Source organism: Aspergillus saccharolyticus (genome assembly GCF_003184585.1).
Source record: "Aspergillus saccharolyticus JOP 1030-1 unplaced genomic scaffold BP01scaffold_24, whole genome shotgun sequence".
NCBI classification, from domain to species: Eukaryota; Fungi; Ascomycota; class Eurotiomycetes; order Eurotiales; family Aspergillaceae; genus Aspergillus; species Aspergillus saccharolyticus.
In genome coordinates, this window is record NW_020290634.1 from 120,955 (window position 1) to 144,154 (window position 23,200).

At 55.1% G+C, this 23,200-nt stretch overlaps 5 protein-coding genes and 3 non-coding genes across 8 annotated transcripts; 1 reads left to right on the forward strand and 7 right to left on the reverse strand.

Moving 5' to 3' along the window:
- Positions 1–1,789: 1,789 nt before the first annotated feature.
- On the reverse strand, positions 1,790–5,036 carry BP01DRAFT_393105 (BRCT domain protein). Its single transcript, XM_025578212.1, has 7 exons — positions 4,881–5,036; positions 4,761–4,822; positions 4,413–4,689; positions 3,713–4,335; positions 3,382–3,658; positions 3,255–3,335; positions 1,790–3,206 (listed from the first exon to the last, which is right to left on the reverse strand). Exons 1-7 carry the CDS (start codon positions 4,903–4,905, stop codon positions 2,008–2,010), a joined length of 2,544 nt encoding a protein of 847 aa, XP_025429757.1. The 5' UTR covers positions 4,906–5,036; the 3' UTR covers positions 1,790–2,007.
- Positions 5,037–8,398: 3,362 nt separating this feature from the next.
- BP01DRAFT_t214 lies at positions 8,399–8,484 on the reverse strand. The gene has a single exon. It is a non-coding gene; the product is annotated as a tRNA-Pro (tRNA).
- Positions 8,485–8,844: 360 nt separating this feature from the next.
- Positions 8,845–8,936, reverse strand: BP01DRAFT_t213. The gene has a single exon. It is a non-coding gene; the product is annotated as a tRNA-Pro (tRNA).
- A 1,025-nt stretch (positions 8,937–9,961) lies between these two features.
- Positions 9,962–10,046, reverse strand: BP01DRAFT_t212. Its single transcript has one exon. It is a non-coding gene; the product is annotated as a tRNA-Pro (tRNA).
- Positions 10,047–10,533: 487 nt separating this feature from the next.
- BP01DRAFT_393107 (pepsin-like aspartic protease) lies at positions 10,534–12,092 on the reverse strand. Its single transcript, XM_025578213.1, has 3 exons — positions 11,429–12,092; positions 11,108–11,356; positions 10,534–11,031 (listed from the first exon to the last, which is right to left on the reverse strand). Exons 1-3 carry the CDS (start codon positions 12,045–12,047, stop codon positions 10,694–10,696), a joined length of 1,206 nt encoding a protein of 401 aa, XP_025429758.1. The 5' UTR covers positions 12,048–12,092; the 3' UTR covers positions 10,534–10,693.
- Positions 12,093–14,348: 2,256 nt separating this feature from the next.
- BP01DRAFT_417025 (Zn(II)2Cys6 transcription factor domain-containing protein) lies at positions 14,349–18,129 on the reverse strand (the record flags this gene model as incomplete). The annotated part of the gene is made up of 6 exons (XM_025579231.1): positions 17,880–18,129; positions 16,765–17,725; positions 15,702–16,702; positions 15,600–15,647; positions 15,251–15,549; positions 14,349–15,197 (listed from the first exon to the last, which is right to left on the reverse strand). Exons 1-6 carry the CDS (start codon positions 18,046–18,048, stop codon positions 14,349–14,351), a joined length of 3,327 nt encoding a protein of 1,108 aa, XP_025429759.1. The 5' UTR covers positions 18,049–18,129.
- Positions 18,130–18,935: 806 nt separating this feature from the next.
- Positions 18,936–21,092, reverse strand: BP01DRAFT_343945 (putative UV radiation resistance protein (UVRAG); the record flags this gene model as incomplete). Its single annotated transcript, XM_025573538.1, has 2 exons — positions 20,778–21,092; positions 18,936–20,714 (listed from the first exon to the last, which is right to left on the reverse strand). Exons 1-2 carry the CDS (start codon positions 20,829–20,831, stop codon positions 18,936–18,938), a joined length of 1,833 nt encoding a protein of 610 aa, XP_025429760.1. The 5' UTR covers positions 20,832–21,092.
- A 425-nt stretch (positions 21,093–21,517) lies between these two features.
- BP01DRAFT_300267 (mitochondrial 54S ribosomal protein mL67) lies at positions 21,518–22,658 on the forward strand (the record flags this gene model as incomplete). Its single annotated transcript, XM_025571980.1, has 2 exons — positions 21,518–21,787; positions 21,855–22,658. The coding sequence occupies 2 exons, from the start codon at positions 21,518–21,520 to the stop codon at positions 22,656–22,658; spliced, it is 1,074 nt and encodes a 357-aa protein (XP_025429761.1).
- Positions 22,659–23,200: the final 542 nt, after the last annotated feature.

Consider the following 23,200-nt stretch of genomic DNA (forward strand, 5'->3'; position numbering starts at 1 on the left):
TGTGTCCGCAGTACGCTGTGGTGGTGTGATGCAAGAGACTGCTTTGAGTATCCAGACGGCAAACCCCTTGCGAGGCAATCACCTCTAGGGCGACGACGACTGGACATGGTATTGTATATTGGTGGAGGGAACTGCCTCGGGGTAGTATTTCCGCAGCAAGGGAAGTACGTACGGGTACGGGTCGGATACTGCAAGCCAACATTCCTGAGCTAGGCACTGATAGGGGATGCAGTCGCGATGCTTCTCTGTCACCTGATACTGATTCTCTGGAAGCGGTCTTATCAGTCCAAGTGGGCTGTCTTCCTTGCGCATACCAGCCTATACCATCTTTCATACCCGCTATTATGAGCGATTGGTCAAAGGACTGTTCACTCTGATACAAACTGTGAGCAGAGCTTAAACATGACCCTTCTTGTATCTATGCAGTTGACCTCACCCATCCTTCGAGTGCGTGATAGAACTGAGTTTCTTACATGGAGAGCCCGATTGCTATAAATGCAAGTTGGCATTGTTCAGATCAGAATTGAGGTTTATGGTATCATTGTTGAGCAGTTTGATTACTGGACTTATCATGGGCCACTGCCGTTTCGAGTATTGGAAGCGACTTTCTCGTTTTAGAGGCGCGTGGGCAACGCCTCAATGATCCATATTCAGTAACCCAGACCAGTAGCACAGTCAGACATCCAGTTGCAGGGGGAATTTTTGTGCCAAGGGACCACAGATAACCATATATATGCCATGGGTTGAAGCAAAAGCATCGAAGCACAAGAGAGCTCGTCGTGGCTAAATTTGATCACCACTCGAGCGCACAGAACCAGTAATAGTAATATAGAAGCCTGACGAGGATCATCTTTAGGGTCAGGAAAGGCTTTAAATACCAAAAAAAATCCTATGTATGGTGATCACAGTGCTGAAATCAGGTTAAGAAGGAGTCTTATGAGGGTGGGGATGGGGTGAAAAGGCATATAACACGGATTCCCCGGGTTGATGATGCGGCCCACCACTGTAGTAGATGGCATACTGCAAGAGTGGACTGTCTATAAGCCTCTAATAACTAGATCTCTATTCTTCGTGTTTCTCCTGAGGCAGTACTTGTCTAGACTTACTGCCTTTCTTCCTTTCTTTCTTTCTTTCTTTCTTTCTTTCTTTCTTTCTTTCTTTCTTTCTCCTCGGTCTAGTAACTTCAGATCATCCAATCGACAAGCCCTCTTATTATTTTCGAATATCTAGGATGTTTAGAGACTGAAGAAATTGTCACAGTGTCTTCTTACAGAATATATTGGCTCATTCTTTTGTATTGAGATTCTTTGAAGTCTTCTGTAGATTCAATTGCTACTGCTTCATATTCTGCTTGTGGAATCTTTATTTCACACTGTGGCTGCCATGTACCACTGTAACTCCCATCCAGCGTGAGTGTCTTCTGATCCTGCTATCATACCTCACAATCCGTCTCGCACACCCAGCTCCTAAAGGGTGCGAGAAACGAAACAATTGGACGACTAGGGAAGGAAGAGCGAGAAGATAATTGGGAAGACGAAAGCTCGACAATCGCCGACTGGGAAAGACTGCCCACATAAAAAACACAGGAAATGCCCAGCACAGGAGCAGATAACTGTCCTGCTCGATGAATAATGATCAAAAGGCACAAAAACATACAACAGAAGGGATTCGCTGGTGGTCACCCACCCAACTACTAACCTCCCGGCGTGTGGCTTGAGTACGGCTGAGCGGACGGGAAGCCCTATTTTCCACACCCTGTGGTCGTATGTGCCAGCAAAATATTTGAGACAGCCTATATGCACTTGAAGATACACGATCCATATGATATCCTTCCCTCTCATTGCATTAACCAAGTTACATGAAACCCAGGCACAAGACGCGAATGCAGAACAGAAGATCAAAGTCAAATAAACCTTGTATGCCTAGTGAATGATGATGGGGGACGCCACGCCATGCATATAAAACAAAAGATCATATCCAGTACCCTCATAAACCCAGAATGCATCCTCAAAAACCCTCCTCAACAGCCTTCTGCGCCTGTCTCGTCCTCCGCCCTCCACCCCACCCGACGTTCTCCAGCTCCCGAAACTCAGGCACAAGCTGCTGGCCCGCTAGGTCGGCGAGATTATTGCTCTTCTTTTTCTCGACGGCCTTCCCCGCCTGATGCAGGAATTGCTCGCGCATGGCCACCGCGTCCGGATCCTCGTAGTCCAGCTGCGTCATGGCCGGCGCCTCGTTCTCGATCTCGTCCGCGTACTCGCGGTCATACTCGTACTCGGCCATGACCATCATCGAGTCTACGAGTCCTCCGCCGCTCCTGCCCTCCATGTCCAGATAGTCTAGTCGGGTGGTGGTGCTGTTCGCGCGGGACAAAATGCCGCCGCTTTCCGCGTGGTTGGAGTCGAGGATGGCGCTGCCGCAGCCATCGTCGTTGAGGGTGTCGATGGAACTCGCGCGCGAGAAGGAAAATCCTTTCGCGGTCGGTTGTTGCGGCTGGTCGAGGGAGGCGACGCTGTTGGTGCGGCCCGAACCGTGGGAGGGCGCTCGTCCAAGCAATGGTTTCCGGGCGCGGGAGCGGATGCGGTCCCCCGAGGATTCTGGGCCGGTCTTGCTTTGATTGGTGCGAGCTTGCTTCAGGAGGCCGCTGACTGCGATATCGAAGGCGGATTGCGCATTCGAGTCGATGGACTGGTCGGATAGCTTGCGTTTGAGGGGTGAGGAGGTGGCGGAGGAGACTGGGTTTCTCTTGATCGGCGATTCTTTGACAGGGCTTGGGGCTTGAGGATCGGCTGACTTCGTTTTCGACGTGACTTCGTGCCGAGGAGGGTCATCTTCCTGGTTCGCGTCAGTTGCTCGAAGTGCGCGACCAGTTCCATCCGTTCTAGACTTGAACGGGTCGGTTCCATGGTGGGTAGTGGGTTTCGTGACGTTCGTGGTTTTGCTCATTGATGAATGCCGTTGTTGCTCGGGATGCGAGCCAGCTCGCATGTCCAGAGACGTGCCACTCTGAGTGGGTTGCCTTTGTATTAGGTACGGCTCAAATGGTTGCTTTTTCTCCAACCGAATCGAAGCCCACAGCCAGTCAGCAGAGACTGCTGGGACCCCCCATTCGTGGGTGTGTCGCAGCTTGTCCTGATTCACGGTGCTGGAGTCGTTACAGACAAGAACCGAGGCCTTGGGCGTCAGATACTCGTTGTAGGTTGCGCCTGGAAGGTTAGTCGAGTCTCAGCATAAAGATGGAAATGGTCCCATACCGATAAGATTGACAAGCTTGGACAAGTGCAGGAGATCGATACGAAAGAAACCGGTGGAGCAGATTTTGAGACCATCAAATCCTAGAATTGTCAGAGCATACTCCGGGTTGACAAGAAAGAGGCCTACCTTGGACTGGAACCGAGGGTATGGGCGTGTTTGCGACGTGAGATTCTGGAGGCACGAGGGTCTTTGCGTCAAGACACCTCTCGAGCCACATCTCCGTCACCACTTCGCACTCGAACGCTAAATCGTCCGTAGAAGGAACTTGAGCCTTGGGCATCTTGAAAGGTACAATGGTATAAAGCCCATGGCCTGTTTTCGGAATGTCTAACCGGGCGAACTCGCTCAGCGAACCCACCAACTGGGCCCCGTTGAAAGACAGGTGGTGGCGTAGCACATTCGTCTACGCAAAAGTCAGCATCCGACCAGACTGATAGCCAACCCTCAAGACACAAACCTGTTTGGACGAGAACCCATGGATATAGAAGAAGCAACCGCTGAGAAACCCTTCATCTTTGCTATCGGCGGCTGGCTCTGGCGGCGGCTGACGGGCCTCATGCGCTTCCGCCATGGTCGTTTCGCTTGCGAATGACTTCACCTCCTGCAGTCCTGAGGTGGCTTTCCGCAATGCTCGTTTCTCACTCTGCTGGCTACGGCCGCCGAAATCACCCGCCTCGAAGTTTATGCCGATAATGTCGCCCCAGATCCCCTCGTTCTGATCCCCAAGCTTCGTGCTTGCGATACGGCGCAGTTTCCGGGGCCGGGGGTTGTTCGACGGGTTCTCGCTGTTGGCTGGGGCCTTGGGCTTGGGTGCAGGCACGGATCGATGCCATGCGCCGACGCCCTGTTGGTCCGGCGGCAATTGCGGGTCGTACAGGGTCTCTTCCAGGACCATCCCCCGCTCCAGGCTGTCGGTGAGCCACTGCATCGACACGATCTTGATCCCCCACTGCATCGCAAACTTGTACTTGTCCCCTTCGGTGCTCCGCGCAATCAGGTGGCTGGTGCTCTTCAGCAGGTCTTTCCGAAACTCCGCGCCATGCGCCGTGACCGTGTCTTGGATGTACTTTCTGACCGACACTGCATGAAGTAGAAGCCGTCAGCTGCAAGTCTGCCCTCCTACCGGGTATGTCCCATCATGGTGTCCCAGCACTCACTATCCTCGAATCCCGTCAGACAGATTGACAGGCCTCCAAAAATCGGGAACCGGTACTCGGCCTCCAGCGCTCGGATATCCGTATCGCCGCCCTGGATCCAGGACTGGCGCACGGCTTCGACCCATTCGGGTTTCAGAACGGTGACGTCGGCTCGTTCGCGCGCGACAAACTTGTACTTGGGCGTGTTGACCTCGCCGATCAGCAGGTGAGTGACATCCGAAGTGAGGTCGAACTTATGGGTCGCGCCCATTTGACTCGCAACGGAAGCAATTTCGGACTATACTCTCAAGGCGAGAACATTAGTCGGAGGTTTGTGCCCGGGGACCATGCGGGGGCATAGGGACTTACCCGCTGCTCGGGGAGAATCGAGGTGAAGCAGAGGACCACCCCCGCCAGAGGGAGCTCCTTGTCTGGATTTGGGGATTAGTGCGTTAACTCAGAAAATTGGAATGCAGAAAGGAAACTCACTTGCGCCCGCAGTCTCAGCCATCATTCATGGTCACACGGCGAACTTGTGGTGAATTGTGGTTTGCGTCCCCGACGTTTCGCGCCGAACCGCGCTTGGAAAGCGATGGGTGGTCACGTGGCCGTGCTGCCTCAGTCACCAGCTGGACAGACTCACCATTGGGCACACTTTGTGCATCTCATCAAATGGAGTTTCAATCTCCCCAGCACTAATCAATTCTAGCAAGACAATTCCAGTGCAAGTCAGAGAGAGAAATGTCTATCGCAAACCCCATTTTCACGTGCTCAGGGCCACTGTTCTTATCAATGCATCACGTGTGATAAGCCGCGGTGGCGCGGGCGCGTATCGCAACCAACAAGAAAAACGCGCGGCATTGAATTCTCCATTGACTCCTTCCCCTCATCGATGATCGCTTAGCAACGTCTCAAACATTCTCCTTGAGAGTCAGTCGGCCGCAGCCAGCATATGTTCCTCGTTAGACACCAAGTGCGGATATTTTCAGGTTTACATCGTCGCTTCACCACCGCCAATGGTCCACTATTGATCCCACCGCGATCCGCCTCGAGTCGACTCGTATCCTCCCCACCGCCGCCTCGTCGCCATCTTCGACCTTTGTCTCCGTCCAATCGAGGTCGCAACGCAGCTGTGATGTTTCAGCGAGCGGCCAACAGGTACCCTGCAGCGCCGGCGGCTCCGCTCCAGACCACGCTCGGGGCGCGCAGCAACGGGAATGCCGCCGCCGCCGCCGCTCCGCTGCACAAATCGGCCTCCGCGGCAGCATCTGCAGGCGTCAAGCGGAAGATTGAGATGATCAGCGCGCAGTCGACGCTGGGGTCGCTTCATAACAACGAGGTGTACTTTGACGAGAATGACTTTGACGATGACGACGACTTGGACTTTGAGGCGCCCGATCCGTTCGTTCGCCCCGTCGCCGCGAAGTCACCCGCAGTCATGAAGCAGCAACAACCACAGCACAAGCAGGAGTGGCAAGAGACGGCGGGGTATCCGAACTTGAGCAGTGCATTCGCAGACGACAACATTTCGTTCGTTGACTTGACGGAAACACCCGTCCGCGATTCCTCCGCCGTGAAATACCCCGATCTCCCGGCGGTGCCCGACGACAACCAGCCCCCCTCGAGCAGCATACAATACCCCTGGTCCTCGTCGCCGCCGTCCCACTTCCAGGCTCCCGCTAAGAAGCCCCGGAAACTGCCATGGCTAGAGGAAGAGGATGAGACGAACCAGCATGCCCGCAAGCCCGTAACACCCGCGCGGCCGAAACAGACGGCGATCTGGAACAAGTCCGCGAGCGCGATCAAGGATGAGCGATGGGAACTTCGCCGGCAGAACAAGACAATGAAGGCGATGACGGGTCAATTACCGCCGCCGCGGGCGCAGGTGGCGTCGATCTTCCTGAGTGACGAGCAACGACACGTGCTGGACGCTGTGGTGCAGCAGGGGAAGAGCATATTCTTCACGGGCTCGGCTGGAACAGGAAAATCGGTGCTGATGCGAGAGATCATCAAGAAGCTGCGGGACAAGTACCGACGAGAACCCGATCGTGTCGCAGTAACAGCGTCGACCGGGCTCGCCGCCTGTAACATCGAGGGTGTGACACTGCACAGCTTTGCGGGCATCGGACTCGGCAAAGAGCCCGTGCCCGAGCTTGTCAAGAAGGTTCGCCGGACCGCAGCAGCAACCATCATAGAGAAGCCATGCTGACAGCTCCACAGATCAAAAAGAATCAGAAAGCGCGCAACCGCTGGCTGCGCACCAAGGTGCTCGTCATCGACGAAGTGTCCATGGTGGACGGCGACCTGTTCGACAAGCTAGAGGAAGTCGCCCGACTCATCCGCAACAACGGCCGACCCTTCGGGGGGATCCAGCTCGTCGTGACGGGCGATTTCTTCCAGCTGCCCCCGGTGCCCGAGGGCGGCAACCGAGAGGCCAAATTCGCCTTTGCGGCCGCGACCTGGAACACTTCAATTCAGCACACCATCCTGCTCACCCACATCTTCCGGCAGAAGGACCCGGAGTTTGCCGAGATGCTGAACGAGATGCGCCTGGGCAAGTTGACTCCGCGCACGATCGAGACCTTCAAGCAGCTCTCCCGCCCGCTGAACTTCCATGACGCCCTCGAGGCGACCGAGCTGTAAGTCCTCACTGCCCCTGCATCACATCACCAATCGTGACTGGTTCGATACTGACCAAAATCTAGCTTCCCCACGCGTCACGAAGTCGACCAGGCGAACAGCGCGCGCATGAATCGGCTGTCCGGCGAAGTCATGACCTTCCAAGCGCAAGACTCCGGCACCATCCAGGACCCGCAATTTCGCGAGAAGCTCCTCTCCAACTGCATGGCGCCGCCGGTCATCCACCTGAAGAAGGGCGCGCAGGTGATGCTGATCAAGAACATGGAGGACACGCTGGTGAACGGGTCGATCGGACGGGTGGTTGCGTTCATGGACGAGGCGACCTTCGACTACTACATCGAGAACGAGAACGAGTTCTCCGGCGGGGGCAGGGGGAACGGGGACGAGGACGACGACGGGGGGCTCGACAGCCTCGACAACGCCGACGCGGCCATGGCGCGGGCGCGCAAGAAGCTGAAACCGCTCGCGCACAAGGACGGAGCAGCAGCAGCGGCCGCCGGCGGCGGGACGGCACCGACGACGCGCAAGTGGCCACTGGTGTGCTTCGTGCAGCCGGACGGCACGGAGCGACATCTGCTGTGCCAGCCGGAGGCGTGGAAGATCGAGCTGCCCAACGGCGAGGTGCAGGCGCAGCGCCAGCAGGTGCCGCTCATTCTGGCGTGGGCGCTCTCCATCCACAAGGCGCAGGGCCAGACCCTGCAGCGCGTCAAGGTCGATCTGGGCAAGGTGTTCGAGAAGGGCCAGGCGTACGTCGCGCTGAGTCGCGCTACCTCCAAGGCGGGCCTGCAGGTGACGCGGTTCGACGCCCGCAAGGTCATGGTCCACCCGCGGGTCATCGAGTTCTACTCCAAGCTGGTCAGCATCACCGACGTGTTAAAGCCGAAGGCCGCCAAAAAGGAGCCCGAGGAGGAGTTCGAGGAGCTCTTTGGTGCGGCGTGACGGGGACACCGCGGGGGGTGAGTACATTTTTACAGCGGTTTAATTTCTTCGCGGGGTCGGCGAGCTGGATTCACGACTCATGACTACTTTGATCGTGCAGATAGATATTGATATCTAGGTGTTGTCTGATGGTGGGATGGGAGTCATGTAGCATAGACGATAATTAGAGTGATTATAGGTATCTGGGATGTATTAGATGTGATGCAGGAGAGCATGAAAGCTGTGTTGTGGTAGTTGACAGTGGCTGGGCTTGTATACGGTTTACATCATGCAGAGCATATAGCAGGATGGCTCCGGATTCGATAAGCCTCCGTGTCAAAGACAGCAGTCTCATCAAGTTGAACACCTTGTACCATCTTTCTATCAGAGGGAAAAAGTAAGCAGCGCTAAGACCTTACTCGAAGTAAGTGGGAGAAAACAAAAAGAGTGGCCCGAACCGCGATTCGAACGCGGGGCCTCTCGCAGTCAAGATGTGTATCCCAAAGCGAGAATCATACCACTAGACCATCCGGGCTCTTATGATGTCACAAGCTATTTGTCACAGCCTATGTCAATAGAAACAGAGACCACAGTGCATCCATGGTACACCATGCAGACTATCACGCCCTACCCATTGTTCTGCTCGGGTTATTATCCCCAGTAAGAATCAACTACGGATAACCTTTCCGCTACCGTCGGTGGCTCCAGCCACTCTGTTGATGCATCTTTCATGCAGTGTTACACTAGTAGGGTTGATATAAACGTCGTTTCAATTTCACCCATTGACCTATGTTCAAGTAATAAATCCATACCGCTCTTATGGACTAAAAGGGAGAGCAACAATTCAAAGGGCATACAGCAAAAAAACAGATGCAAATAAAAGAAAAAGGAACAAGGCCCGAGCCGCGGATCGAACGCGGGACCTCTCGCAGATATGCTTGGGTTTGGAATCCCTAAGCGAGAATCATACCACTAGACCACCCGGGCTTGATGATGTCATGCGCTTATTTTCTGGCATCATGATCGCAGGGCAACGGAAGTGCTTGTTCAGCAGGACTGCGATGGACATGGACCATCCCAGTGTGCAGTCTTTGGTTATCTGTGTTCTAGCAGAATGATTATTTATAGTCTGATTATTTGCGATTGGGGTCATGTCGCAGTATGACTTTCTGATTGATCCCCGCTTGCTGTTGTGGTTGATGGTCCGGTCTCGGCTTGCATACTACTTTTCGGAATATATACAATCGAGTTTTTATATAGGTCTGCTGTCACGGTGCGCGTACTACTGGAATCTGGATAGATGTCTAGTGATGTGTCTGTCTAGCGATTGGATGCATGAATAGTACTAATTTACACAGCAGGCAGGGTATGGAATCCCCTCTCCTACTGCTGCTATATGCGCGTATTTGTATGCTTGTGGGAATGACATACTAAGTCTATTTATTTGAACTGGTCGAGACTTTCACTGAAGAATTTTGGTTTTAGCTCACGAACTGTCCTCTCCCCGCGTGACCACCAGGAGCATGACAGCAGTTGTAAGAGTGATTGTCCTTCAGGGCATACGGTATGTATAAACGTGTGGGTTGCGCATGGCCTTGAGAAGCGGCAGCTGCGACCTACCAGGGGAGTGGTGGGTCCAACAGGACTAGAAGCCGCATAGGGGGGAGTTCCGCAGGCAGGATGAGGTGCATATGTGTTTTTGTTTTTACTTCTCCCTGAGCACTGTTTGAAATAGGATGAGGTGGAATCAAGGTGACTGTCAACCACACCGTGTAGTAGTACGACGGTATATATCCCTGAGCACATTTCCAATTGTACAGTACAGTCTACATGCGAAACACTCACAACAAAAAAATAAAATCACTCAAACACAAAGCCACATCATCAAGACCAAGCATACAATGTAAGCATATTAAAAGATAATTAAACCCAGCTTTACCCAATGCGCCGCACTCTACCATGCTTCCCGGCCCGCGGCATAAAACCACGACCAAAAAAAGACAAAAAGAAGTGGCCCGAACCGCGATTCGAACGCGGGGCCTCTCGCATTTAAGCTGTTGACCCAAAGCGAGAATCATACCACTAGACCATCCGGGCGCTTATATCAGAATACCCTGAATACGCTGTATATGTTCTTTACAACCAATGATGCGGTCATCTGGAGAGGGTTAAGTTACTCCTGCATTTGGTACAAGGCTGCAAAGTTATCGACAATGCTAGCCATACCTACGAATAGAAGATCCTGCGAGAAAGTGGAATAAATAGATGCAACCCCTCTTCTCATAAGCTACTATCTCGCCACTCCCACACCCTCAAGTATAATTAGGCTGACAAGACTGTCTGAGTATTACACACGGAGTCTTGTGTCCCATGTCCTACTAGGGTTAGGGTTCATAGTTGGCCCGCGTGTATCCCTCCACTACTACCTATCCACAGATGCCCATCTATACTACAGTAGGTATACTTTTATCGGTCCCAGGGTAATGCCAGATACTATTCTCCAGGCAATAGGATATCCTACGACAACTACCCATCCCTCCAAACACCACGAGACCCCACCAAAGAACCGATCACAAACAAAACAAGCATATCCATTCATCACTATCCACATCGAAAGGAAGCATATATTCATCACCCCATCCATCCATATGTTCAACCCTACCCATCACCACCCGGGTACAACACCATTCCCTCCCTCAAGCCCAAGCTTCAATTCCTATTCCTCAGCACAGAGCCTCGACTTCTTAACCCTGCGCAGCGAACCCAATTCTCGGTCCCTGGGAATCAAACACCACATACTGACTCTTGAGGAACACATCACCGAGAATGGACAGCCCCAGGCCCTCATTCGACTGAATGCCACCATAGCAAGTGGAGCTACCCGAGGAAATGGGCGCGTAGTTGATGTACTGGCCGGGCACGACGGCCGTGTACGAGCCGATCTTGACACTGAAGTCGGGCAGCGAGGCGGAGCAGGAGAAGACGTAGCCGCCGTAGTTGTCGGAGTAGGAGGCGCTGCGGACGCTGTTGTAGTAGTCGGAGACGATGGAGTCGTCGAGGAGGATGAGGGTGGTGCCGGTGTCTATCAATTATTAGATTATAAGTATGGTGGTGTATGGAAGGGAAACAAGGGGAGGGGAGATGAAGGGCACACTCACCGGCAATAGCAGAGAAAGCAGTCGACTTGGAGGCGGTATCTCCCACGCCGTAGCCGCTCGCGGTGAATTGCCAGAAGCCCTGGCTGTCGTCAACGGCGGCGTAGTGCAGGGAGCCGGTGTACTTGGAGGAGTCGATGAAGCCGAAGTCGTAGGTGCCGGCTGTGTGGTACTGCAGGTCGACGGCGAAGAGCGGGGCGTCCAGGCTGGACTTGACGGTGTCGAAGAAGGTGGTCTGGGCCACGGGGGAGACTGGAGTGGTGGGAGTCAGTACTGTCTATCGCGATCGCATTTCCACAGCCAAAAAGGGGGGCTCGGACGTACCAGTGTTGATGGAGCTGAAGGCCAACCCCAACAGACCATCCGTGTTCGTGTCCTGGACGAACTCGGAGCTGATGCTGCTGGCCGCCTCGACCGCCTGGCTGGCGGCAGTGACGGTGCCAACGGTGACCTTGTCCTTGTAGACGTCACCACTGGCGGAGCTGCCGTCACCATAAGAGATGCTCCAGCTGTAGCCCGACATCTTCTTGGCGGTGCTGCCGGGGGTGTAGATGCTGTGACCGGAGCGCGAGGAGGCGGACAGCTCCGAGGAGAAGACCCAGAGGTCGGCGGAGCCAGTATCGAAATCCAGGTTCAGGGTCGAGCGGCCCACCGTGACGGGGGTCAGATACGATTCGTCGTTGGCCTGGGGGGTGGTCACGACGCTGCCACTCTGCGCCGCCGCCTTGACGCTGGCCGGCACGCTGGCCCCGTACTTGGCCAGCGCGTTGGCGTACAGCCCCGGCAAATTCACCGTGCGTCCCTTGCTGCCAGCCTTGGCCACCTGCTTGACCGAGAAGGTCTTGGGCGAGGAGGCAGCGACGGCCTCCTCGGCCAGGGGGGCAGCTGTCGCCGCAGTGGTCAAGCCCAAGAGGAGGGCAGCAGCCTTGTTGAAGACGACCATTTTGAAGGGGGAGATTAGATGAAGAGGGAGGATGATGGATGATGATGATGATGATGAGAAGCCTTTCGAAAAGATCGCGGGTGTGGTAGACCTCTTTATACTTTTGTTCTTGCTTGCATCTTCGTTCCTTACACTCTGCATAACAGCTCATCCCCCCCAGCCTACAGCATAGACCTGCTCATCCTCTATCATAGATCATTGTGGTAATATCAAATGTCTCACTTACTGCTCATGCACCAACGGAGACCCGGAGCCACTAATCGCCCATCAGGAAGCAAAGACCGACGATCATGGCGGCCAATCTACGGATGCTCCAATGGTCTACTTTTGTCCGCATGAGGTTATTCCCGCCGAGAGGTGCCAAGGGACCACTTACTATCAGAGGGGGAGAATCTGTCCCTGGCAATCCTTCGCGCGTAGCTTGATTCGGAACAAGAACTCTTCAGGATGAAGGAGCAAGAGGGTGTTTGCTCCAGCGACTGGTTGTCACTCCCCTCATCAAACCAAATACTCAGGCCACTCATCCCTCCAAAACTACACTACGCAGTATGCCACTCAAAATGCTACTCACACCCTGTAATCTCCAGCTTGATGGGCTCTATGTACTAGGTAGTGAGTACCCTGAACCAGGCAGTAGTAGCTTGACTGCTTGAATGGGGAGGAGGGGAAGGGGGTCTCGTTGCTATACTCACATTTGCATGTTGACTGACACTCCGCAAGAATATGCCCTCGACATGCTCCACTAAGCCAGACTATACTCCTACATGAAGCTAGAAACTGCACTAAGCTAGTCTTGGCCAGTACTAGTACGTTACCATCCAATCCCAGAACCGGGACTAACAACCCCAAGGCCCAGGGTCCAACTTAACAACCGCCTCTTCTATGTATGTATATGGACGGACACAGCCCGTCCCAAGAAAACCACCCCGGTAAACAAACAAGTGCATTTGTACAGTTTTCACTGGGAGGCTATGGATACTGCCAGGGCCAGTGCCGTGATGTCCCACTCACTCCAGGAACCAAAACCATCCCAACTCAGCCATCTCAGCCATCAGGAGACGTTCTCGAAAAGAAAATCAGGGTCCAGCCACGTTCATTGGCGGCAAGCATGGCAGCATGTGCAGTGCAGCCCTGTTTTGAATTTCAATTTTCTCCTCTTTGACCCTGCAGGACTTTCTTAGTCAGTAGTAGTAGTAGCCAGTAGTAGTCCTCGAGAGGGTATCTACCTAGTAGTAGTAGTGCAGGACCCTGACTGACCCTGCAGAATTTCCTGTTCTCTGATTTGTTGCAGATCGTTGCAACTATGCACAGTAAGTTAAGTGTCTTTAGGCCGCGAACATCGCCTATCAGTCCGAGTCAGTCAGTCATCAGTCATAGTCAGAAGTGGAAGGGCGGAAGCGTGCCGAGGCCGAGGTCCAAACCGTATCTTAATCTCACTTACTGTACGGAGTAACTTGACCCGTGCAAGCCGTTGTGTCTTCCACAAGGATCTCACTACAGTATCTAACTTGACATACAGTAAGTTACTCAGGCACTAACTTAGAATGGATTTAGTCTAAGAGATAGCTCCATACTTCAGTTAATGTTGCATTGCAGAAATCATCCCCACTGCCCACCGTTTTCTGTTGGACTCTGGACAAGGAAGTCCGACGGAGGAGCGGGATTGAGGAGGTGGCATGTGGGGGTTCAAGCCTCATGATATAGCATGACTGGCATGTGGTTCTTTCTCGAGTGCATCTCGTGCATCTCACAACCGATTTCAAGGTTGTATGATTGCAGATCCCAAGTAGTGGTTGAGACTACGATCGCGGAGTCATGCACCGTGGGTCTGCCTTCCTATCTAGTGTAGGTAGTCTTACTATCGCCCTGTTATCAGTTTAAACAAACCCTACGTTACTAACTAGTCCTACTGTACTGTCTTCGCTATGGTTGTTGACGGCAAAGAAGATTAGATGGAATTGTCCACTCCGCAACCTCAATTGAGCTCCAAACAACAAAGGTTCCGGACTCCGAGTCGACCTCCGCCCTCCCCCCACCCCCCTGAAAAGAACAGGAGCAAAATCACCCGCCAAGATAATCCATCTGAGACATGCAGGAGCTCCCAGACTTGAGACTGCAACTCGGCAGACCCCACTCCCACATCCACATCCACAACAGATACCGCGGTATATGCAGACACCAATGCAAAACAGAACAAGACCACCAAAGATAACTATCGTAATTCGTACAGTCATACCACCCCCCTTATCTGATAATTACACTGCCCCCCTCTACTATCGTATCCAACCTACAGTAATTTCGTCATGGCAAAAACTGCGAGGAAAGATTCCCCCCCCCAGCAGTAGCATCTCCCCCCTCGCCCGGCCCCACGCCCCCATCGTACTGCTCATTCAGCAACACCTCCAACATGTCAAACTCCCCCACCATCGGGCCCGTGCCGCCCAACCCCTGATCGACCACCGCCGTTGAGCTGTTGAAGAATTGGTCCAGCGGCAGGGCGAACCAGTCCGGGAGTCCGCCGGAGGTGGTGGCCGCCGCAGGGTCGGCCATCGAGGGGACGTTGTTGGCCGTCGTCGCCGAGGAGGCGGACGGGCCTTCCACATCCCCAGCAGGTGGCGTCGCGCTGGGGTCGTAGTAGTTGTGGTACATCGAGGGCGGGGGCGGCATGAAGGAGACGTTGATGTGTGAGGAGTTGATCGACTGCGCGGGAATCGCCGCCAGGGGGTCATGCACCACCGAGGAGCTCATGCTCGTGCCCGTCTGGCTCGTCCCGTCCACATACCCCAGGTTGTTCTGCTGCTGCTGCTGCTGCTGTTGCTGCGCCGCCGCCGCCGCCGCCGCCGCTGACGGCGTCCATGCGTGACTGCTGGACCCCTCGCGACGGGCCGGGGCTCCGTCGCGCGGCCGCGGCGACTGATGTCGTGACGCCGGCGCTGACGGCCGCTCCTGCTCCCCGTCCCCACCGCGGTCCAGTGGGGCGAACCGGAGGAATCGCGTGCGGATACTCGTCGTCAACAACTCCAGCAGTCGCGCAATCGCGTGATTGAGGTGGACGTCGTCCACCACACATGTCCGGAGGGCTTCGATCGTGCGGTCTTGGAGATCCAGGGACACGCGCACATCGTCTTCCTTGGCCCCCAGGGTGAAAGTCTATGCAAGTCAGCGCGGATGCCGTCGGCGAATCAGCACCCAGATCTCCATACCTTGAGGATGAAAATCATCCCAGACAGAATGCGGAAGCATGTCCGCACCGGCGCATGCTTGAGATGGTCGCCGGGAACCAGAACGTCCAGCACGGTCTGCAAAATCTTGCGGGATGCATCCACCACCTCTTGAATGTACGGCTCGTTGACGCGATACAACTCCATGAGCACGTGAAACCCAACCCCGCTGGCCGACGGGCCGGCGTTCGGTCGCGAAATCTGGCTCTGAGCCGCTTCGTTCGACATCGTCGTCCACCGGTCCACCACCGCCTGCAGAGCAAGAGAGTTGACGTAGAGCCCTGAACCGTCAGCTCAAATCCTTTGAAACACATACGACCGCACAACTCACGAGTATATTCATATTCGATCATTAAGATATTCCTCATAGGCGGAGCCACTGGCTCGGTCAGCATCACCACCCACCAACAAGGGAAAGAAAAAGAGCACTTACGATCAATGGTGTCGATGTTATGCCGCCACTCCCGTAGGAACGGTTGGAAGCGATCGATCTGATCACGGTATCGTCCACTCCGGATCAGTTCCGACGTCTGCTCGTTCGAGGCAAAAAGCAGCTGATTGCTCTGATACATGATCTTGGAGATTCCAATCCAGCAGTCATGCATGCGGTCGACGATGGCATCGCTACCCTTGGTACTCGTCATGGGCGTCGGCTGGATATCGCTGGTCCACTGCGGCAGGGGCAGCATGGACGGGATGCCCAGACGGCCACTGCTTTGCGTGATATAGACGAGAATCAGGCGACGGAGACGGCGCTTGCGGGTTTGCTCCGACAGCGGTTCCACAGCGGCTTTGGCATCGTTCTTCTGATCAAAGACTCCCAGCTCGAACGCCAGCGCCTGCGCCGTACTCAGCAACATCCACGCCATGCGGTCCGACCGCCAAGCGGGCTCAAGCCACTTCTGAAAGGCCAGACGACCCTCCGCAGCGTTGTTGGGGGCACGATTTGCCGTGTTCTCCGCATCGGTCTCCAGCTCTCTTTCGTACCGACTCTGGGTATGAGCGTCCAGATCCAGTAAAGCGTTCTCGTCATCGCCGGGGGGGAAATGCAGATTCCGAGGGTGCCAGTCAGTGAGAATAAGCAACGCTTCGATCGTACCCAGCGACCGCAGGTTTCCTTTGTGATTCACCTTGGCAGCGGTGGGCGCGAGATCGAACGACCGCGGCCGGCTGATACCCATGCCGTTGTTGTCGAACTTCTCCTGGCCCCAGAAGAGACGCTCGATCATGCCGCGGAGATACGACCAAAGCCGATCGTGGATGTAAAAGGCCCGTGTATAGGCCCCATCGCCCTTCGGCTTCATATGTCGTGACGCAGTCGTCAAGATGGCTACCGCCAGGACAGGCTCATCCGTAAGCAGACTGCGATGGGCGGATGGGTGAGAGAAATCCGGGATGACGATCGGACTCAGGGGAGCGAGATGTTCGTAGTAGCTGCCACCACCACCATCAGTACAGAAAGACATAAAACCTTCCAAGGCGCACCAAAAACATACTATGCAACGTAAGCCATCGCCTCTTCAACCGACAGCCAGCCGGCCCGCACAAAGCGTAGTCGCGACCATGCCCGGACCGCATCAGCGAAGCCCGGATCCGGCGCATTCTCCGTCGAGTCCGCCTGGCCACGACCATCGGGGTGCTGCGCATCCAGCGCCCCCGAGCCACCGGCCGGATAATACCCACCCGCACCGGGGACTGTACCGGAGCGAGCCGGTCTCGAGAACGACCCGCCCGCACTACGCGGAGTGCCAGCCTGCGTGAGGGGGGACATGGGCGAATTGAACGAGGAGACCGACTGTCGCGCGCCGTATCGGTTCTCTAAACTCTGGCGATTAAGATCTTCCGTGCGCCCGGCGGCCTCGGAGAGGAGGTGCAACGCGTCGTGACTGTTACTGATGGCGGGCGACAGCAGCTCGACGGCGGTCCGGTTCATCATGGGCTGGCCGCCCTCGAGGCTGAAACTGGGCGCATGACTTCTGTCGCCGGCCGAGAAGACTGAGCGACGGTTACCCCGCGCATCCGCGAAATGCGCCGCTGTCGTGGACTGGGTGGTGGATGTCGGGTGGTTGGTGGTGGCGGTGGTGGTGCCGGTAGAAGAGGTGTAACGATGATGACTGCTGGCGGTGGACGGAGGTAGTTGACTAGCTGCAGGCGAACTCTCTGACCACTTGAGTCGCGGACGACCAGGGGTGTTATTGTCGAGAGCAGCGGCAGTGGCAGTGGCAGACGAGGGAACATGCTCTAGTGAAGGCACATAGGGCGAGCTATCGCGATTATTGGAGCTGTGGGTAGAAAGGACTTCTCCGACCATCATACGCTTATCGCGACGCAGGGCCGCATCCTCCGACTCATCGTCAGCATCGGAGGGCTTGCGTTTGCGCCTCGTCGCGGAGAACTCGCAGCGCTTGCTTTCACGGCGACATCGTACACAAGGCGGAGGACGAGGATTATCGACACCTGAGAAGGAGATGATGAGTTAACCAGTCGACTTGTATTTCTTTTTTTTGAAACGAAGTGTGACACTAGATCTAATTTGGTGGGGGGGGACTTGAGGTCGAAAAGGGAAGAGCAAAAAAAAAAGAAAGGATCGGAGGGGAGGGGATCATCTCACTGCCAAGGTCGCACTTCACTTTGCGCTTGCGGCACGGATCGCAGGCCTGGTATCCACGACGATGCTGGGACTGGGACTGGGACTGGGGCGATGGAGACCTTGTATGGTGGTTCTGGCCGTTGTGCGAATAGAGAGGCTCCTGAGGGCCGGTATTCGCAGGGGCTGCCATGATGGAGGTCTCCTATACCGGAGTCGACAGTGCGGACTGTGACCGAAAGGGCATCGATGGGGGGGGAGGAGGGGGGAAGGAAGAGCCGATGCAAAGCGAGAAAAAGCGGTGGGCGGGAAGGGATAAAATAACACAGACAAGAGAGAGTAAGAGAAAGAGAGTGGAAGGGAGGGGGGTGTTGGGCCCCAGGCAGCACCGTTTGTTGCTTGTCCTTATCTCCGCCTGTCACTTCCTCTTCTTCTTCACACCGTCTTTTTCCACTCATTCACTCACTCTCTCCCACACAAACTCTCTTTCGCAACAAACCCTATTTCTCGGAGGAGGATTTTGGATTTACTGAGACACGAAATCAAAATTGAGAACGGAGCAGAAGTGCTGAGAAAGAGGGAGAGAAGGGGGAAAAGTATGTGTGAAGTGTGTGAACAGACAAAAAACAAGATTCACCCACAAGTAAACAACACACAAAACCTCCTAACGATTGCCTTCCATCAACAAGTTACAACACACACACAACTACAACTTGGCCAGTTCTTCCGTCAGCGGAGAATGCGGGGTAAATATCTGTTATCAATCGTAATCCCAATAAACTCCGGGCTATTCCTAATCACCACCGGGACTGCCGAGGGTAGATGCTCTAAGATATGTACAACACACAAACAGCCAGAAGAGTTCTGGGGCAGCACTGAAAAGAGGGCCATCTCTACCAGACTAACTGGAATCCTCGAATCACGCTCCCCAATCAATGCAGCGCTCCCAAAAGTCCATCCCACAAGGCAAACAGTAGGAGAAACCGAACGCAATCATGGCTTGCGCCAACAAGCCAGTATGAGATAATATGTGCCAACTGGACCAGAATCGCAACCAGCACACCAGGGTATGTAAAGCACTCAGGCAACCGAAGAAGCCGTGACTGTGCTGGGCAAGTTAGAAACCATCAAGCCCCCATTCATCTGCGAAGCCGCGGGGCCCGTCGGCTTGCGAGAGACTACCGTTTCGCGAGTTGCCACACTCTCCTCGCTGCCACGTCGAGACAGACTGGGAGTCAGCCGGCCCGGGAGAAGCCCACGGATGCCCCCGGCCTTTCGAGCTGGAATCTCCCCCGTGCTGGCCGTGAGCATGTAGAGCAGAAATTTGAGGTTTGGCAGCGTATGTCGGATGTCCAGAACACGGAGCCCCTGCCGGTTCAGCAAGAACTCAATGTCCTTGTTCAGCAGAAACACCCCGTATTCGAACCGGTATTGCACGCTGGCCGGGTGAAGCGGGAACGTCCTCTGGGGGAGCGATACAGACACCGGGTCCTGAATGAACGACCGGGAGAGATACGGATTGATCGGGTACGGGATGGGAGTGGAAAGATAGAAGGATAGCAGATAGACCAGGTGGGCGGTGTATCCCAGGGCCGCCGCCACCTCGTCGCGGTCGACGTCGGTGAAGTTCGAGTTGGGTAATGGCAGACCAGCGATCGTGAACGCAAGTGGCTGGTCTGGAATGGGCTCGATCGGGTAAATCGCCAACAAGTCCTCCGAGATGCGCCGGATCTGGCCCTTGGAGTCCTCGGTGTTCTTCTCTAAGAGCCTGGCACTGGAGCGCAGCTTGGACTGCGCGTCGGGAAGGTGGCTCTGCGAATTGGCTTGGCTATCACGCCCATGCGCCATAGCGTCCCTTCGGACCTTGATACTATGTACCAAATCCTCCTTGCGTCTTGCGGCACTGTGAAGACGCTTGCGCTCAGTAGCAATGGCATGTTTCGTGAGGGCGAGTTTGTTACGGGCCTGCGAGAGATTACCCGGGGCAGTCACCTCACGCTGGTCCCGCTCAATGATGGAATTGATCTGCGCCTCAATGCGATCCCGAGTCGTTAGCGCGTCTTGGATGCACTCGTCCAGGTTGGCCAGTTTCATCAGCGCCTCGTACGAAGAGGTGGAGACGGCAGCGCCATCCGCCGCTCTGGGGTGGTGCAGGGGCGCAGCGGCCAGGACCGGTGGGAGATCCGTCAGGTTCGTGTACACACCGTCTGCAAAGTGGAAGAGGATGGAGTTGGCCGGCAGTGGCTGGTGGAAAGTATCCAGCGACTTGCCCAAGAATTGTAGAGATTGCAAACACAATCGCAGCTCCACCAGCAGCACATAATCACCCATTGCGCGGGTCTTGGCCCAAAGCTTCACGACCAGATGATCCCGACGAGACACTGACGGCCCGCACATGTTGAGATCGAAGGAGCGGAAGCTGGGGTTGGTAGCATGCTCCACGGGCTCGCTGATGTAGACCGGCTCCTCGATCCCGTCGCAGTGGAGGGAGAACCAGGTGTCGGCCATGCGACTGCTTGTGATCTCTTCCAGTTTGGTCTGTCGCGCGCGAGGATTAGGGGCGCTCCATGGCATGGTGTTCCTTCGATGCCATTGCCGCATTGGAGGTGCTGCTGCTGCTGCTGCTGCGGCCGGCTCATGGTTTCCGTGACGATAGTTGGTGGTTGCCGACGACTTGAGATCGGTGAAGGACCGTGAAGGGTGCAGCGAGTCGTTCACATCGGCGATAGGAACCTTGAAAGGCGACTGCAGGGAATTGGGGACATCTTCGTCATCAATGGTTTTTCCGCGAGGTTTGGAGGGTGGTGTGACGACGAGGTTGCGGACGGAGATGCTCTGGAGATGTCGCAGCTTACGGTTCTAGAGCGACCATCATTTATTAGTGTTTAGCCGAGAAGAGACAATGAACACCGTAGAATATACCAATGGAAACTGCCAGGGTCTATCACGACGGTCGCCTGCATTGTCGTCGGCCATTGCGGTCGGCGACTTAAGAGGCGAAAGCAAGCTTAGCTGTCGCACTGCGCAGGCGGGATTGATGCGATCATCCTAGACGGGGGACAGTCAGGCAATGAAGATCGGACGGTAATACAGTAGGAATTCGAATTGGCGGCGATCTGGTACACTGTTCAGATTCCTGGAAGTCACTGAACCCCAAGAAGAGAGCGTGATTAGAATAAGGTAGAATCAGTTCTGAAGAACTGATGATGTCTAGAAAAGAGGAGGGGGAGATAGTAAGTTAACTCAAGTTGGTTTGGGAGTCGCAGGCCGCCCGCAGCGATGGACGGGAAGCTCATCCATTCAGTAGTGGTTGTTGTTGGCCGCCCGCCCGGCCGCTCCAAAAGGCGGAATGGGCAGAATCCATCGAAAAATTGATCCGCCTTTCAGGATCCCCGACTTGAACCCAATTCGACTTCACGGACCACCGACTTTGAAATCCTCACTGATCACAACCACCACCTTCCCCCCCCAAATCTCCCACCCACCTCCCCCTCTATCAGACTCCCGGGAAAGGACCTGATAGAGAATTGGGAGAAGTCAACCAAACCCCGCGGACGACCTCCGACTCACGCAAAAAGCCAGCCAAACGAAAGCCAAACCACTCCCAATCCGCGGCCGCAATGGCCACCCCAACCACCAATGCAGTCCCCACGGCCGGCAAGATGAAGAAACTTGTGCAACCAGTGCAAAAGATCTTGGACCCGACCAAGATGGGCACGTGGAACGTCGTGCGTCGGCCTCCGATCGAGAACCACACCGTGATCCAGGGCCGGCCGCGCGAGAAGGGCTCCAATGCCTTCCGGACACATCAGGAGAAGGAAGGTGTGCGGTTACGCAAGGCGCTGCAGGCCTTGACGCACGGCAAGAACATTTTCGTCTATCACAATATCCGGACTAACCAGGTGGTGTACTCGTTGACGAGATACTTGGAGGTAAGCCAACGACCAGACAGAAGGGCTCTAAAAGAAGGGTTACTGAATTATGGCTGTGTTATTTTAGAAAAACAATGTTCTCCGACAAATGATCTATCATGGCAAAAAGACCGTCCCCGCTACCCTCCGCAAAGACATGTGGGTCCCTTACTATTCGGTGCACTTCACGAGCTCGCAGCTGGGGCTGCGCGCCTATCACCTGCTGCGCGAGTTCTCCATGCAGCGCCAGCTGGCGCCGCCGCGCGAGATGGTGACCATCACGGAGGAGTGGCTGCAGCGCAAGCGGCCGCGCGACCCGCAGCAGGCCGAGAAGTTTGACAAGGAGTACGCCGACAAGAAGGGGTGGCTGATGAAGCCTAAGGACCGCGCCCGCATCGTCATGGACCAGAAGAGCACCTCCGTCGCCGACATCGCCGCCGTTCTGGCCATCCAGGCCGAGGAGATCAAGAACGGGTTCGCTACTGGGGAGCGCGGCTATTTGAGCCGCGCCGCCCGTCGCCGCCGCCGCCAGGCCCGCATCAAGGAGGCCGCCGTCGCCGCCGCTCAGCTCGAGCGCGTCACCAACTTCGAGAAGACCCTCAGCATCCCCCGCCAAGTTGACTACAAGATCCAGGAGGTCGTCGAGGAGGACCCGGTTACCCGTGCCCGCCTCGAGGAGGAGAACGCCGTCAAGATCCTCTGGACGGATCTCCACGATGCCCACTACGCCGCCGAGTGGCCCGCCCGCGTGTTTCACGGCGAGCTGGAAATGACCCGCGACCACGTTATGCCCGGCCAGAAGCCCGTCTTGTCCGATATCGAGGTCTTGGCCCACAACGCCTTCAAGGAGAAGGGCGTGGAGACAGAACCCGAGGCTGCCCAGCCCAACTGAGGAGCTCGCCGGATTTCCTGTTCTTTTTGTACTTTGATGGCTGTCCCCGTGCGCGTGTGAGTGGATATTACATACTTTTGTTCAAACGCCTGGTTTCTCTACATGATACAAAATGTATTTTTAGATCTTTAGTTATTCCTCCCTTTTCTCGAGAACATGATGCAAATGGCGTTTAGCAACACAGACACTCAATTGGAATTAGTTCGATGTCCCCATTCATCCATTCCCAGCAGACAATTGAAGAACGATACGTAGAGACGTCTGCGGAGGAGGCTTGTTTCATGCTTCTTCTGGTTTAGACCTGCGGATCAAATATACATCGATATGTAGCATACAAGAACATCAGCTCATGTTTCCGGTGTCAAAAGTGAAGTTGCGCAGCTGGTCTGTCCTCGCTTTCCGCGTCTACGACAAGGCAGGGAACTCAAGGCCCTCGATTTCAAATCACACGGAAGGAAGCGGTTTGGAGCGAGAGTGGAAGTGAATCTGCCGGATGGAATCCAGTACAGCTAAGAAGGGGTAAAAACGAAGGCAGAAGACCA

Bases quoted from the DNA above. Each gene is read 5' to 3' on its own strand.
- BP01DRAFT_393107 (XM_025578213.1), bottom strand. From the start codon at position 12,047: ATGGTCGTCTTCAACAAGGCTGCTGCCCTCCTCTTGGGCTTGACCACT. The intron at 11,357-11,428 runs GTACGTCCGAGC...CCACCACTCCAG, and splicing joins CTTCAGCTCCATCAACACTG to TCTCCCCCGTGGCCCAGACC. The intron at 11,032-11,107 runs GTGAGTGTGCCC...AATAATTGATAG, and splicing joins TGCTTTCTCTGCTATTGCCG to ACACCGGCACCACCCTCATC.
- BP01DRAFT_393105 (XM_025578212.1), bottom strand. From the start codon at position 4,905: ATGATGGCTGAGACTGCGGGCGCAA. The intron at 4,690-4,760 runs GTAAGTCCCTAT...TTGAGAGTATAG, and splicing joins CGATTCTCCCCGAGCAGCGG to TCCGAAATTGCTTCCGTTGC. The intron at 4,336-4,412 runs GTGAGTGCTGGG...TACTTCATGCAG, and splicing joins TCTGACGGGATTCGAGGATA to TGTCGGTCAGAAAGTACATC.